Source organism: Strongylocentrotus purpuratus, unplaced genomic scaffold (genome assembly GCF_000002235.5).
Source record: "Strongylocentrotus purpuratus isolate Spur 01 unplaced genomic scaffold, Spur_5.0 spur5_scaffold_18, whole genome shotgun sequence".
NCBI lineage: Eukaryota > Metazoa > Echinodermata > Echinoidea > Camarodonta > Strongylocentrotidae > Strongylocentrotus > Strongylocentrotus purpuratus.
Genome location: NW_022145603.1, coordinates 25,065,482 through 25,078,897, shown reverse-complemented (window position 1 = coordinate 25,078,897; position 13,416 = coordinate 25,065,482). Strand labels below are relative to the sequence as shown.

Sequence of the window (13,416 nt, the reverse complement as noted above, 5' to 3'; positions counted from 1 at the left end):
GCAATATTTTTCGTTAGAGCGGGTCTTTTTTACCACCATAAAATTGAATCTCTCCATTCACCATTGAACATGCGAAGTCTTCACATATTGCACACAAAGGTAGTTTACCTTGTCTTGTTTACCTTGTCTTGACATTTCTGACTTTCAGAATAAAGGCTTGGCCAAACACAGCATAGGAAGACATCGATTTTGATAAAATATTTTGAAGTAAAAATTGTTTCAACAATACTGTTTATATTTCAATGATGTATTATCAATACTTTTCAGTTCACAAAACATATTCATAGAAGGATACAATAAATCTCTTGCATAATTAATGCATACCGGTATATATATATATATGTATAAATCAATAACTTGAAACATCGGTTTATGAAGTATAATAAAGATGTCATCCAGGTCTACAATAATTACAGTAATGTAATCAAAATTTAAAAAATTGTAGTACACCATTCCGTTTCAACAATTGCTAGTGGCAAAGCAGATTGTTTATGAACCTTATGTACTTGTGCGTCATAAAGATGTCGATTAAAACAGCTACGTATACCAGTAATCACCGATTTCAGTTCATCGGATGCTGAGGTAAAGGTGCACCATCTCCAATTCTTCTTCTTCTGTTGAAGTACAGGCCACCATGTTGTTGGTGTATCTTAAATTCTTCATAATCATTCTGGAATTACACCACAGATCGCTGCAGAAAGGTAGAGAACAGTATTGGTAAGTGTAAAATGGGAGAACAACTTATCTTTCCTCAGTTCCCAGTTGTTGTTTTTCTCTTACAGTATGGCATGAATCCTCTATCATTGGCACGCTTAAATTAAAGATGAACTTGAGTTCTGGGTGCGTGATGAAATTTTGAAAGTAATTGTCTAAAGTCCGGACCGCAGTCCACATCCAGAGTGCAGGGCAAACGCCATCTTGCAAGGAGGAACTTTATGGGAGAGGAAAGAGGGGCAGTCCACCCAGGACAAGGACTGATAACATCAAACAGTGGATGAGGATATCATTTGAGAAGCTAACTAGAACAGCTGAAGATGGAAAGTTATGGAGAACCCATGTCTAAAGGTCCATTTCATTGTGGGACATAGATGGATAAACAGATTTAATTGACCTATCGTCTTGTGTGAATTATAGACTATCGTTACTATTCCTTTCATTTAGGGTGCGTTCAATCAACACTTTTTCACCCTAGAATCACGGTTTTCAAAGACGTTTATAAACACGGTTGCGTTCAAGCAATTTTTCGTCGGTCGTAAAAATAAACACATGAAACGCTGAAAAAGATGAGTTTTGTATCGTTCTGCAGACGCTAAAATTAGCTTGAACGAACGGAGATCTCAATCATGATTCTATGAGCAGTGGCTGGGTAGAAATGAGCGAGAATCAGCGTTGATGAAAAATCGCTTGAACGCTTTTGCGCAGTAACTATGGTTTTTAACGTCGTTTTGATTTGTGATTCATGTTTGTGATGCTAGCTTCAAAAAATCGCTAGAACGCACCCTTAGTGTGTCCCTCACCCTGCAGTCAAGCATCATCATCTTCTCCCCAAAGCGTCGAGCAGAGAGACGATCTCTGCGGTGGTTCTCTCCGGATTGGTGAACTGAAGCCGATGTGTCCCCGCAGCAAAGCGCACCACTCTCCTTAAGGTCCCATCTGTGTAAGGATTCACATTTCAGTTACAAATTGGGGTTCTTCCAGAGCCATTTTCTACACATGCCTCAAATTCATTTGTAATCAGTATTATTTGGGAAGGGGGCTTTAAGGAGGGGGTGCTTTGGGGTGGGGCATTGGGGTGCTTTTAGATTCATGTTCTACACATGCCTCACTTAAATTCATTTGTAATCAGTAACATTTGGGAAAGGGTGCTTTAGCCCCTAAGCCTCCGTTGATCTAGAACCGCCACTGACCAGCTTTGATTAAATCTGTTAATGACTGGCTATATTAGACCCTATGGACTTTGTTTTTACTTGGTGTACTTTGAACTCCAAACCCCAATTAAGCAGTGTTATCTAATCTAAAGACAATTATGGGGGGGGGGGGGGGGGTTGTGTGTGCAGACACTTTAAGGGCAATGTAACCTTAGTGATAATTTCATTTGTACGAAAGCAGAAAATAAGATCAACAGAACGCTGAAAGTTTGATATAAATCAGACCAATAATAAGAGAGTTATAGATGTTTGACATTTGAGACCACTGAATCTATGCAAATATCAAATTGGTCAGAGGATTGTGATGTACCGTATAAACGGACAACTCTCCAGTTTGTCAAGCACAAAAATATCCCTGATTTCTGTTTTTCTCCCAAGTATCTTCCCTCTTGGGCAATACTCAAATTATATTATTGGATAGGATATGGGTATTAAACATCATGCTATTTTGGTCCACAAATTTCACACTTAGAGTAAAAATTGAAAGTACACATTTTCCCCCTATCCTTGATTTGCCAATTTGACAAACTTACCTCTGTAAATGGATTCTGATTGTCCGTTATCATCATAGTCTTTGATATCTGCGTCTGGAATCCCAAGAACATCTATATTTTCCTGGAGGAGTTCCGATTCGACGACGGTATCATCGAGGGAGAAGAAAAGCAGGACCGGCAGTTTCCTTTCGGCTATTCTCATCAAATTTTGAGCAAACTGTAGGTGGTGATATAAAACAAATTCGGTAAAGGCTACCTTAGCTTAAAGCCTCGGTCACAAATGCCATTCCGAACTGCTACGAACGCCTTACGAACGATTTTCGGACAATGGAAATTCGGGAAGACAATGGAAAAACAGGGAGATTCGTACGAAATTATCGTTCCTACAAACCTTTGTGACCGAGGCATAAGCAACCTTAGAGCAATTGATGGTGGAATAAATGTTGGATCACATATGTGATATAAGGGCATAATACTAACTCACAATATGAAATTAGTATTAATATTAAGGAAAGCAAATGGAGCAAGATGTTGCCAGTCTTAAGCTTTATGCACATTAGTTGAAAGTGTTCAGTACAGCATGCAAAGACAACCAAGAATCAAAAACAACATTGAGGTATATCTTTCGAAAATAAAAATTAGTAGACCATGTGACCAAATATTCCTATCTGAAGAAATGAAAGAAGAATGTGAGCTAATTTTTTAAAATAAAGCTTACAGGTAAAAAACAGTTTTGGAAACGCCCCCCTCTCAAAAATGAAATGGAAGCTCTTACCGGTATTACCAATCATGTGAAAGAATATGTTTTGACTAAAACATGATGATACAAATTTTGCCGAGAAGCGGCCTACTTAGTATATCTATTTGGACCTGATAGATATCGTGCACATGTCTCGTAGTCCCATATACATCTTTCTGTGTACAGTGCTTGTAACTTCACCAAGACTGGGCCAAATTTCTTATCATTACGATGATTCCAGAACCTTGCAGTACACACCAATACTTATATGCTAGATGATCAACCTTTTATGATCGATTCCACAATGTTTCTTTCACAATGCAATCGCATGACCAGAACTGATCTCTATCTTTAAATCTATTTATTTATTTTGTTTTTGATTTAGGCGTGATTTTGTTCATGTAATGATTTTTTTGTTGATAATAATTGATAATAAATATTGTATGATTCAAATAGTGTCATTTTTAAAAGATATGTTTAATTTGATATTTCACATGTATGTCCAATGGCTAATGATTGTACTATTATATTTATGTTTTTATGATGTTATTGTATTAGGCAGCCTTTCTTGAAAAGCAGGTCCACTGGCATTGGGTGAAACTGAATAAAACTACCCTGTTAAAAGAAATCATGAATAAATAAATAAAATAAATACACATTTAACACCTTGGTGGAGAACTTGAGGATAAACCACAATGACTCCATGCTGCACTAGGCCTGATTGAGAATAAAAACAAAACAAGACAAAGAAACCAAACAAAAAGAAGCCAAGAGAAGTAACACTGAAACAGACTAGGCTTCTAACACCATCTTCTTACCACATTAAATTCCATGGCGTACACTTCGTAGATACCCAAGGCCTGCGCCTCTGTTGTTCTCCCTCGAAGACCCATATAATGCATGAATTTGGCGCAGATAAACCGTGTGATCCTTCCAATAACGGGAATATACAATGCCCTATAAATGATGTACGCAGCATACGGTATCCTCGTACTAAGTTTCTGCATCCTGTATAGACAAATGTGAAATGAAAGGATGAATGAATTTGAAAAGAAATGAAACAGAAATGAAGGGAGATGCCATGATAGAAGTACAGACATTTTGACAAGTTTCCAGTCCTTGTATAAATATACATTACTAGCATTTTAGTTGCTTTCTTTCCCTCTCTGCACAGTCGCTCATTTACCACACATGCCTTTTTGCATAAAACAATAGACACCAATTGAGGTAAGGATTGCTTTGTGCAACACAATGACTTTGCAAAATTATTCATTTCCAGTCTTGATTAGCTCCATGACAACCCTTTAAACATACAAATATTGCCTGCTTCGAGGGGAACGGTTAAAACTATTGCCCAAGGTGATCTTGAAACTGTACTGTGCGCCAAGACGAAGTAGAGGGGCATAGTGCAGTCTTGAGATCACTAAGTAGCTATAGTTTTAACCCCGACCTGAAATAAGCAGTCAATATCTGTTTATATACTGCATCCTCGTGTCAATTGTCAAAAATATGCTGTCGAAGTATTTATTTAAAAAGTCAATGAAATTTACCTATCTGAGAGCACTGTGCGTGTTTCACTGCGCATTTCCATTGTAAACTTCACTCGCATCCATTGTATCTTTGCATTGCAAAGGCAAGTAGAACTATACCTGGTCAATATTTTTTGCAATACTGCCCAGCAATCAGCAAATCAGAATATCATGCCTGCAGTTTCGACCAATCAGAGGCTTAGAATCTTCTTAAGGGGTGCATATAAAGAGAGTTAAGTCGTTGAATATCAGGTATTCAATGGGCTGGAGGATATAGTCAAAATGTCTTGTACAACGTTGGGCATAACCCCCCCCCTTGGCGTTATTAACCGCTTACCATCTCAAAGTTCATACCCGCAACCTCATAGATGCAGAGGGCTTGAGATTCGTGGGTTCTGCCTCGAAAACCCCACCTCCGGACAATCTGTGCAAAGAAGTACATCACCATCCATCCAATGTATGGTAAGTACATCATCTTGTACATCAGATGAGACACGACAGGACTGTTAATCTTCTTATATAATCTGTTTACCAAGGAAAAAGAAAGACCTTTGGCTATGCACTATAGACCAGTTCTGGTCATGCGATTGCATTGTGAAAGAAACGTTGTGGAATCAATCAGAAAAGGTTGATAATCTAGCATATCGTCGGTGGGGTGACAAAACCTTGTATCTCAATTTTTTGAGATTTTGATTTTTTTGCATAATTTTGTACCTAATGGCCTACGACACCACCTGATATATCCATGGAACGCCTCCTTCTCGGTTTTTCACAAATTCCACACAAACACCCTTAAACTAAACCTCGTAACTTTAACCCCCTTTGAAACTGCACTGACAAAACCTTGTAACATAAGATACGTAATTCCTTTTCCTCTTAACTCACACCAGGGGTGATAGTGAGCACTAAAAAAAAAATAGGTTTTTTGTTTTCCCCTCAACCAGGCCCCCTTTGAGTAAAAAAAAAAGAAGAGGATTCGCGGGGAAAAAATGGCATCTAACAACATTCCCCCCTTTCGAGTGAGAAAATTGGGAAAGAATAGGGAAATTTGGGAAAAAAATGGGGTAGAACAGAGAAAATAAGGTGGAAATCAGGAAAATCAGGATAAAATTAATAGCGAAGAAGAAAAAAAATCTGGTAAAAAAAAAAAAAAAAAAAAAAAAAAAAAATCTGGATTTTTTTTTTTTTTTTTTTTTTTTAATTGGGAAGAAAAAAAAAAATCAGAAAAAAACCGGGAAAAATATTTAAAAAATCGGAAAACCGATTTAAATCAGGTTTTTATCAGGCCTGTCACACACGGCCTAACAGTACCAAAGTTAGTGTATTCAAATCCTCGTAACTTATTCAACCAAAACCTTGTAACTCATTCAGAGTTGAAAGTAAGAACTCGTATCTCAATGTAGATAAATGCAAAAACCTTGTAACTCACTTTCAAATATAAAAACAATTATTTTACTGTATTTCAACAATTACATTAGAAATTGTATAAATATTCCAGTTTTAAAAAGAAAGGACGATGTCACAGCACTAAATTTGTTGAGACAGGAAAGTTTTTTCGCTCTCCTGAAAATTCATGATTTTTGAGATACGAGGTTTTGTCACCCCACCAACGATATAAGTATTGGTGTGTACTGCAAGGTTCTGGAATCATCAAAATGATAAGAAATTTGGTCCAGTCTTGGTAAAGTTACATGCACTGTAAACAGAAAGATGTATTCCATTTCATTTTTTGAGAGGGGGGCGTTTCCAAAACTGGTCTATACCTTTAAAACAGCAAGCTCTACGGTGCCATGAATGATATGAAGAAGAATCATCTCCGTCTAATCAAATTGGCAACTATCAATTTCACTTGAAACTCATTAATTCTTCAGCTTAAATGAAAATGTACCTCAGATACTTGAACTCATTAAAGGGATAGTTGAGTTATGTTTTCATACCGCAGATGCCTTCAAAGTGCATGGTTATTGCTCTTATTCTTATCTATGACATTTCTAGTGCCCTTTTAGAACCTAAAATTGCTATGAAGGTAATTTTAGACCCCAAAATGTGTGAAATTTAGCCAATACGATCATACCAATTCAGCTCCACTGTAAAAAAAAATACGGTGATCGTTAATTACTTAATTAATTAAACAAAACAATACATGGGCCGGCTGGTAAGGCATATTATATACAATTGTTAATAAGGATATCAGTTTGTTGGGTTTCATTTTCCTCTAATGCCTCCTATTTGTGACATTTGTATATCTGAAGGAATATAGTCAGGGGAAAATACATGGGGGCTTGGGGCGAATTAGCCCCCGAAATACCCAAAAGAGCCCCCAAAAGTCATAAAACAGCCACAAAAAAATTTGCACAGAGTTCAATGCAAAACAAATTAAAGAGTGTTATTTTCATGCAAGCAAGCTTGAAAAGTAGCCCCCCAAAATTTTTCAATATTTTTTCCCCTGATTTATAGAGTAACATTGATCTTACCTATGGGGCGTGACCCCCGTTCCACATAGAAAGCAAGCTGACTGAACAATGCCCTCTAAGTCTGGATCAGCTGATAACTTTCCGACGACGTGACCACCAAGAGAATGGCCAATAACCATGGCAACACTGCAATCAGAATCAAATAAGATAAAAGCATTTTTTCCTGAAATCCCTCGCACTTGGTGTTAGCATCATATCAAGTCTGGATCAGTTGCTAACTTTCCAACTACATGACAACAAGAAAATGACCAATAACCATGGCAACACTGCAATAAGAATCAAATAAGATTTTCTACAAAATTGGAAAAATTCTTAAATCCCTTACACTTGGTGTTGGAATAAAAAGTGTGATGCTCTGGTGAGAATGCAAGTATGCATTGAAATATCAACAACCCTGGTCAGTAGCCTAGTTAGGCATAATTTGCCATTGGTCTTTTTTTCATCTGAAATCCCCCATGGTTGGTGAACGTATCAAGTATGTTATTATAAATAATAATAATATGTCTATCTAAATAGGGTAGCTACTATATCAACACACTCTACTGCGCCTAATACAAGGTATTGGGCCTTTCAGTATCATATCATTACCCCGGCTGTAGCTCAGCTGCCATAATAAGGCGCTATAAAAGCATTCAAGGAATTTCTTCCCACCGGCAACCCATTTACTTCACCTGGGTTGACAGTGGCAAATGTAGATTAATGTCTTGCCAAAGGACATTACTGTCGCGGCGGGGCTCGAACCGCCAACCCTGTGATCCACAGTCTGGTAACATATTCGCTGGACCAGGAGACCTCTACTATGTTACGTCATGCACTACCTAGTAAGAACTTTGGTCGCAAGTCTATGTTTTCTTACTCTTGCAATTGTATTTTACTTGTAAAAACTGTAAAAAAAACGTGTACAACCTGTCATGATTTTAAAGGCATTGTTTAACGATGTTCCCATCTGAGATGCATGGCCCTACATGTTATCAGTGTCTGTGATATGGTGTATTATATACCTCACTTAAGAAATCCAGCCATCTGATTGGTCGAAATTGCAGTCATGGTTTTAACTATTCCTGTAAAATTCCCGGTAAAATTCCATTCCGGGAAAATAGTTTTCAGGCCCTACGTGCTATCAGTGTCTGTGATATGGTGTAATATTGAAGCCCTAAAAAAATTGCGCTTCAAAATGATCATGAAGTGCCTCAAAAAAGTAAAAATCTTTGAGTGACCAGTTTTACCTACTCGTTTCCCCGAATTTACTGTAGTGTTATAAAAACTGTTGGGAAAACGGTTTTTGAAATTTCGAATTCCAATCATAAATATCTTGATAATCAGACAGGCGATCGGCTTATAAAAGTCATAGGAATCGTGACTGACCTAAAGGTTTATAATTATGATTGCAGCATTAGCTAATAATCCAGGATTCTTTTTTAGAATCTGAGACAAAGATACCAAACCCCTTTAATAATAAACCTTGATTAAATTGAATAAAATAGAGCAGCTTTTGCTGATCATGTTTTATCCCAAACAATATGTTTCCATGTAGCTTACCTTTCTAACCGTAGAGCGGTGATGAAACCCTTGACGAGTTCAGCTTTATCTGGTGTGGTGTGGTTGTATCTCCTCTCGGGATCAATCTCTGTGTAACCCATACCTGCATGTATTGAAAGAGAGTCCGGGCCTTTCAATTGTCACATCGACATAGTAAGTGATAAGGGGCATTGACATCCAAATTCAATATACAAAATTTATGCTGATATCAGAACAAAACAATCAATCCCTTTGAAAGTATTTACACAGTATGGACTGCTTTGCTCATATAGGTCAGTGGGTAGCGTTTAGCTGCATGCACTGGTTGAAAGATGTCAACAAGCAAGGTGAAGAATAGCCTGTTGTGGCTTGCTGGTAGGAACACTGTTAAAGGGGATGCAGCATATAAAATACTGTTTAACGCCATCTACAACTTCTTTAGGACAACTGCACGTAAATGAATGGACTTGATTATAAAGGTCAACACGAGCTGGCGTCCGCGAAACAGATCGAAGTTCTCCTCATGCGTCGGTTTTGTGTATGTTATACGCACATGAATACTGCGGCCGCGTCGTCTGTAGTCGTATTGTACTTGATTGGCCCCCAGGCAGGCCAAGGGAAAGAAACATAGCCTTGTCATGCAACCCCCCCTTTAGCTGTGAATCCATCCTATTCCTTTGAAACTGGTCATGACCAAATCAAGATAATTACAAACAATGAATCCTACCTGGAAAGTTGACAGCTAAAACTCGGTAGCCGCCAGAGGCGATCCGGCTTCCAATCGGCCGAAAGGCACCCTCTGTTGCTGGCGTACCATGGATACAGATCACTGCTGGGCATCCTTCAACAGGCCGGTCAACAGGAACCCATTCTCCGTACACCATGTTGTATTTGGTACCTTATAATAATAATAATAATAGACAAAAGCTTCTGAATAATACAGTTTATAAGAGGTCGACAGCTGAGCTTCTTGGGTCATGTTATATGAAAGAATGGTTTGGAAAATCTTGCACTGACTGGAAGAATCGAGGGGTAGATGGAGGATTCCATGGATGAGTGGCTTAAGGAGTGGGATTTCTGAAAGTGGAAGTGATCTCGGGGAGAATGAACTGCTTCATAGAATATGGGACAGAGAGTTGTGACACTCTATGGTCGCCAACGTCTCAGGATATGGCACGTAGAGAGAGAGAGAGAGAGAGAGTATTACCTAGGTTATTGGATTCATATGCTATTCCACACATGACAGTGCACACACTCTGCTCCCTGGGGAGTATTCCAGGCAGGCCCTATTTTACAAGCGCGCATGTGCCAATCCTATCACATCAACATCCACATCCCACTGGGTTCCCATTTAGTTCTTGGGTGGAGAGAAGCAATGAACAATGAATTGCCTTACAGCCAGTCTGTACTAGTTTGGCCAGGTGGGATAAAAACCTCCCTGCAAGGTCAGTCACTGACAGGTGGTTATCTCATCAAATCTGCTCTCAATTAACATTAAAAAAAGGGGATCATGGGGGGACCAACAGGCACCAATTAGGAATTGTTTGCTATATAGAGGGCGCAAGTAGCTATAAGAAGTGCAGTGGGGCTTTAAAGGGCAATCCAACCTTTGTAATAAATTCATTTGTATGAAAGCAGAAAATAAGAAAAACAGAAAGGCACAAGTTTGAAATAAATCGGACCCATATTATAAAGGGAGTTGTGAATGTTTGAAATATGAGAGCACTAAATCTATGTGATCTTAAATTGGTTATTTCATCTGTGTCGCCATGGACAACAAAGTAACAAACCTATACAATCAACTGGTTAAACCCCTTGTTTTCTATCAACGACTCATCGGGAGTCTGACACATTTCAGGTTCTTATCCAATAACAGGTGTTGTCAGCCTTCAGTTTTATGACGAACAGGCTTAATGAAAGTCATTATCTGACATTTGCTGACATAACACTACAGTCTATTGGGGAAAACGCATGGTAAAACCGATCACTCAAAGATTTTTAGTGTTTTGAGGCACTTCTTGATCATTTTGAAGCCAAATTTTTTTAGGGCTTCAATATTACACCTCATCACAGACACTGATAACACGTAGGGCCGTGCATCTCAGATTTAACATTGTTAAACGATGCCTTTAAGGTTGGAGTTTCTATAAGTACCTAAGGCTGAGATCTGGACAGTTCTCCTGGTGTAGCCCTGCCCCATATCCTGCTTCAAGGCATAGTCCACTTCGTCAGGTCTTGCAAACCTCCTGGGTTCTTCCGTAGACATCTGTCTCTCTCCTCCAGTACTCGTCTCCATTTTGAACAGTCTTTGACTATGTCTTGACTGGGTAAGTTGATCGGCACTACACACACTCCTACTGAATATCTGTCATGATGAAGAGAAAGAAACAATGCATATAGAAGGATAGAATCAGTTCTGAACTTCTTCTCGAGTTGTTGCCACACTCGACCCAGGTGAGGTAAATGGGTACCTGGAAGGAATTAATTCCTTGAAATGCTAGAGGGCTGTAATGGTAGCTAGGCTAAAGCCCGGGTGATAATTAAATAGTGCGCCTCGGAATAGAATTTCTAGATAGAAAATTGGTAGCGATATACTTCTTTATTGCTTGCAGCAAGCTAAATAAATGTGAATTATCATTATTATTATTATTACATTGTGAAATAATCCGTCTAGAACAGGGCTTCTGAAAGTCTGGATAGTGATCTGCATCTGGACCACAGGGCATATGTCAATCCAAACTGCCCGGCAGGCTCTGCTTTTTTTTAATTATTTAATTTAACTGCATGCAACAATACCCCTGGCCTTAGATCAGATATAGAGCTAAACGAGCCTTATTTTCTTCAAAAAGTTTTAGGAGTACCAGGGCATGTCCAAGATAAGATAGAGGCTGTCCTTCAAGAGATAACAAAGGGATAAAATGATTTTAAGAATAGACTACCAACTTACAACAATATTAGCCCTGTGTTATCTCTGGAAGATACAACAAAAGATAACAGTTAACACATAACTTTCAACAATGAACAATGTTCAGAACACCGCCCCTGGCCGATTTAATTTTGATCTCCACCACACTGTACCAACTCAAATATTCATATTCAACTATTAATATGCAGCGCTAGGATGGCTTGGTTTGGTTTTTAAAGAGGCGTATCCCGGAGTGGAGCACTCCGGCAAAGCATAGAGAGTCATAGACAGCAATAACCATCTGATTTGGGTCATTTCTTTAATAAAACTGACATTTGTTGTCATTCCCCAATACAGATGGCAACCCAGAGATCTCGTACCGTGGGGGTAGCTATAGCCAACAATGGCAGCTTTTTATGTCAAAACATTTTCTCCCCGATTTTCTTTATTTAGATCTAATTTTCTGATTTCTAAATCAGATGTAAATTAGGTCGGTATGTCATTTGTCCTAATTACAGTTATCAAAATTTGATAACTTAATATTAAATGTATAATTTATGGACTTATTTATATGAGTTATCCAATTTGTATTTCCGAACTGTGAAACGGTACGTTCATGCATTCGAAATATTACCCGGCGACCGATATATTTCCGGGTCCACCTACCAAAACATAGCCAAATGGCCAATCAGAGCACTCGTTTCGTGGGAGTTCGGTGGTCAAGCTGGGCCGACTCGTATGTAGCTACGGTAGCTATTGGACGTTCGAAAAGAAAAAATGAATATTCATCAACTAAAACCAAGACGGATAATGTTGACGACGAGACTTTCTCGGATTAATCATTAATTTAGGATCTAAATGAGCAAGCTATCGTAAGTCAAATAAGCTATATATATGTTATTTTTAATTAGACTCTAAATTATTGTCATATTGCAGCATGTATGAGGATGTAAAGAGTGAAAATCTCGTTGCATATCTCATTCATCGCGGTCCGGTCGAACCGAACCATTTGTTCCGTACAGTGCCTCACAGAAAGAGGTCCCCAGACTTCAGTCTCTATAATCGGAGGTCTAGTGGAGCCAGACGTAGACCTAGTCTCAGTGGAACAACCGACGATTAGAGAGACTGAAGCTTTCGGTCTAAGAGAGTCAATGCTAATGCGTACTGAACTCTAGCACTGCACTACATGTTAATAGGCAGCATTTGAATACATGAATAGTCAATACACTCATAACACACAGATGCACACAATTTTTTCAATCATGCTGATGCGGCTGATCAGCAAGTTTGACAGCGGACTCACATTCACAATTTGAATTTTTAAATGATTGTTTCCATAAAGTTGAACAAATTGTATTTTACTGCTATTGTGTCATCAATCGTCACTAAGCTAAAGTACTGATTTTGAGTGAAATCAGTTGAGTTTTCTACAGTGGTGTTTCAAATGTTGAGAATCAATAGCACAGCGTTTTAACTTTTAGTCCAGCACAGCCAGGATAGTTTATGCACCTTTGTGGGCTGGAGGTGCTCCAGCGGCGCGGCACTCAGTTTATCCGGGCCTCCGTCGGGCACGACCTAGCTATCTCTCGCCGTGTAAACAGTCTCTATCGCTCGACTCGTCGAATCAGCTCACGTTTTCAAATGGCCACCAAATCTGGCCTATATAAATGTTATTTCACTCATGCATTAACAAAGCAACAGTCTCACAAATAATTTTATGAAAGTCTACCTACCCTAAATGTATTGAAGACCCGGTTAGCTGCAATTGATCTCGACATGATCAACTCAAGTCCTCATTCAAGGCGCCACGCCAGTCGCCAACCATGCAT

At 38.7% G+C, this 13,416-nt stretch overlaps 1 protein-coding gene across 4 annotated transcripts; it reads right to left on the bottom strand.

Annotated features, from left to right (window-relative positions):
• Positions 1-202: 202 nt before the first annotated feature.
• LOC100892229 lies at positions 203-13,416 on the bottom strand. 4 transcript variants are annotated; one of them, XM_030989582.1, is made up of 9 exons: positions 13,321-13,416; positions 10,837-11,047; positions 9,410-9,580; positions 8,704-8,806; positions 7,165-7,290; positions 5,028-5,214; positions 2,462-2,639; positions 1,500-1,653; positions 203-691 (listed from the first exon to the last, which is right to left on the bottom strand). In XM_030989582.1, the coding sequence occupies exons 1-8, from the start codon at positions 13,363-13,365 to the stop codon at positions 1,535-1,537; spliced, it is 1,140 nt and encodes a 379-aa protein (XP_030845442.1). In that variant the 5' UTR covers positions 13,366-13,416; the 3' UTR covers positions 203-691; positions 1,500-1,534. The 4 variants fall into 4 exon arrangements, with proteins under 4 accessions (XP_030845442.1, XP_003728790.2, XP_011662316.2 ...); XM_003728742.3 differs by lacking the exon at positions 5,028-5,214 and adding an exon at positions 3,980-4,169; XM_011664014.2 differs by lacking the exon at positions 5,028-5,214 and adding an exon at positions 3,980-4,169 and having other exon boundaries at positions 1,518-1,653.

What these genes read in the sequence shown, in the direction of transcription:
- LOC100892229 (XM_003728742.3), bottom strand. Translation starts at nt 13,365, where the DNA reads ATGTCGAGATCAATTGCAGCTAACCGGGTCTTCAATACATTTAGG. An exon ending in GGGTCTTCAATACATTTAGG is followed by an intron (nt 11,048 to 13,320) that starts GTAGGTAGACTT and finishes TCATCATGACAG; the next exon opens with ATATTCAGTAGGAGTGTGTG. An exon ending in ACGGGGGTCACGCCCCATAG is followed by an intron (nt 4,170 to 7,164) that starts GTAAGATCAATG and finishes TTGTCTATACAG; the next exon opens with GATGCAGAAACTTAGTACGA.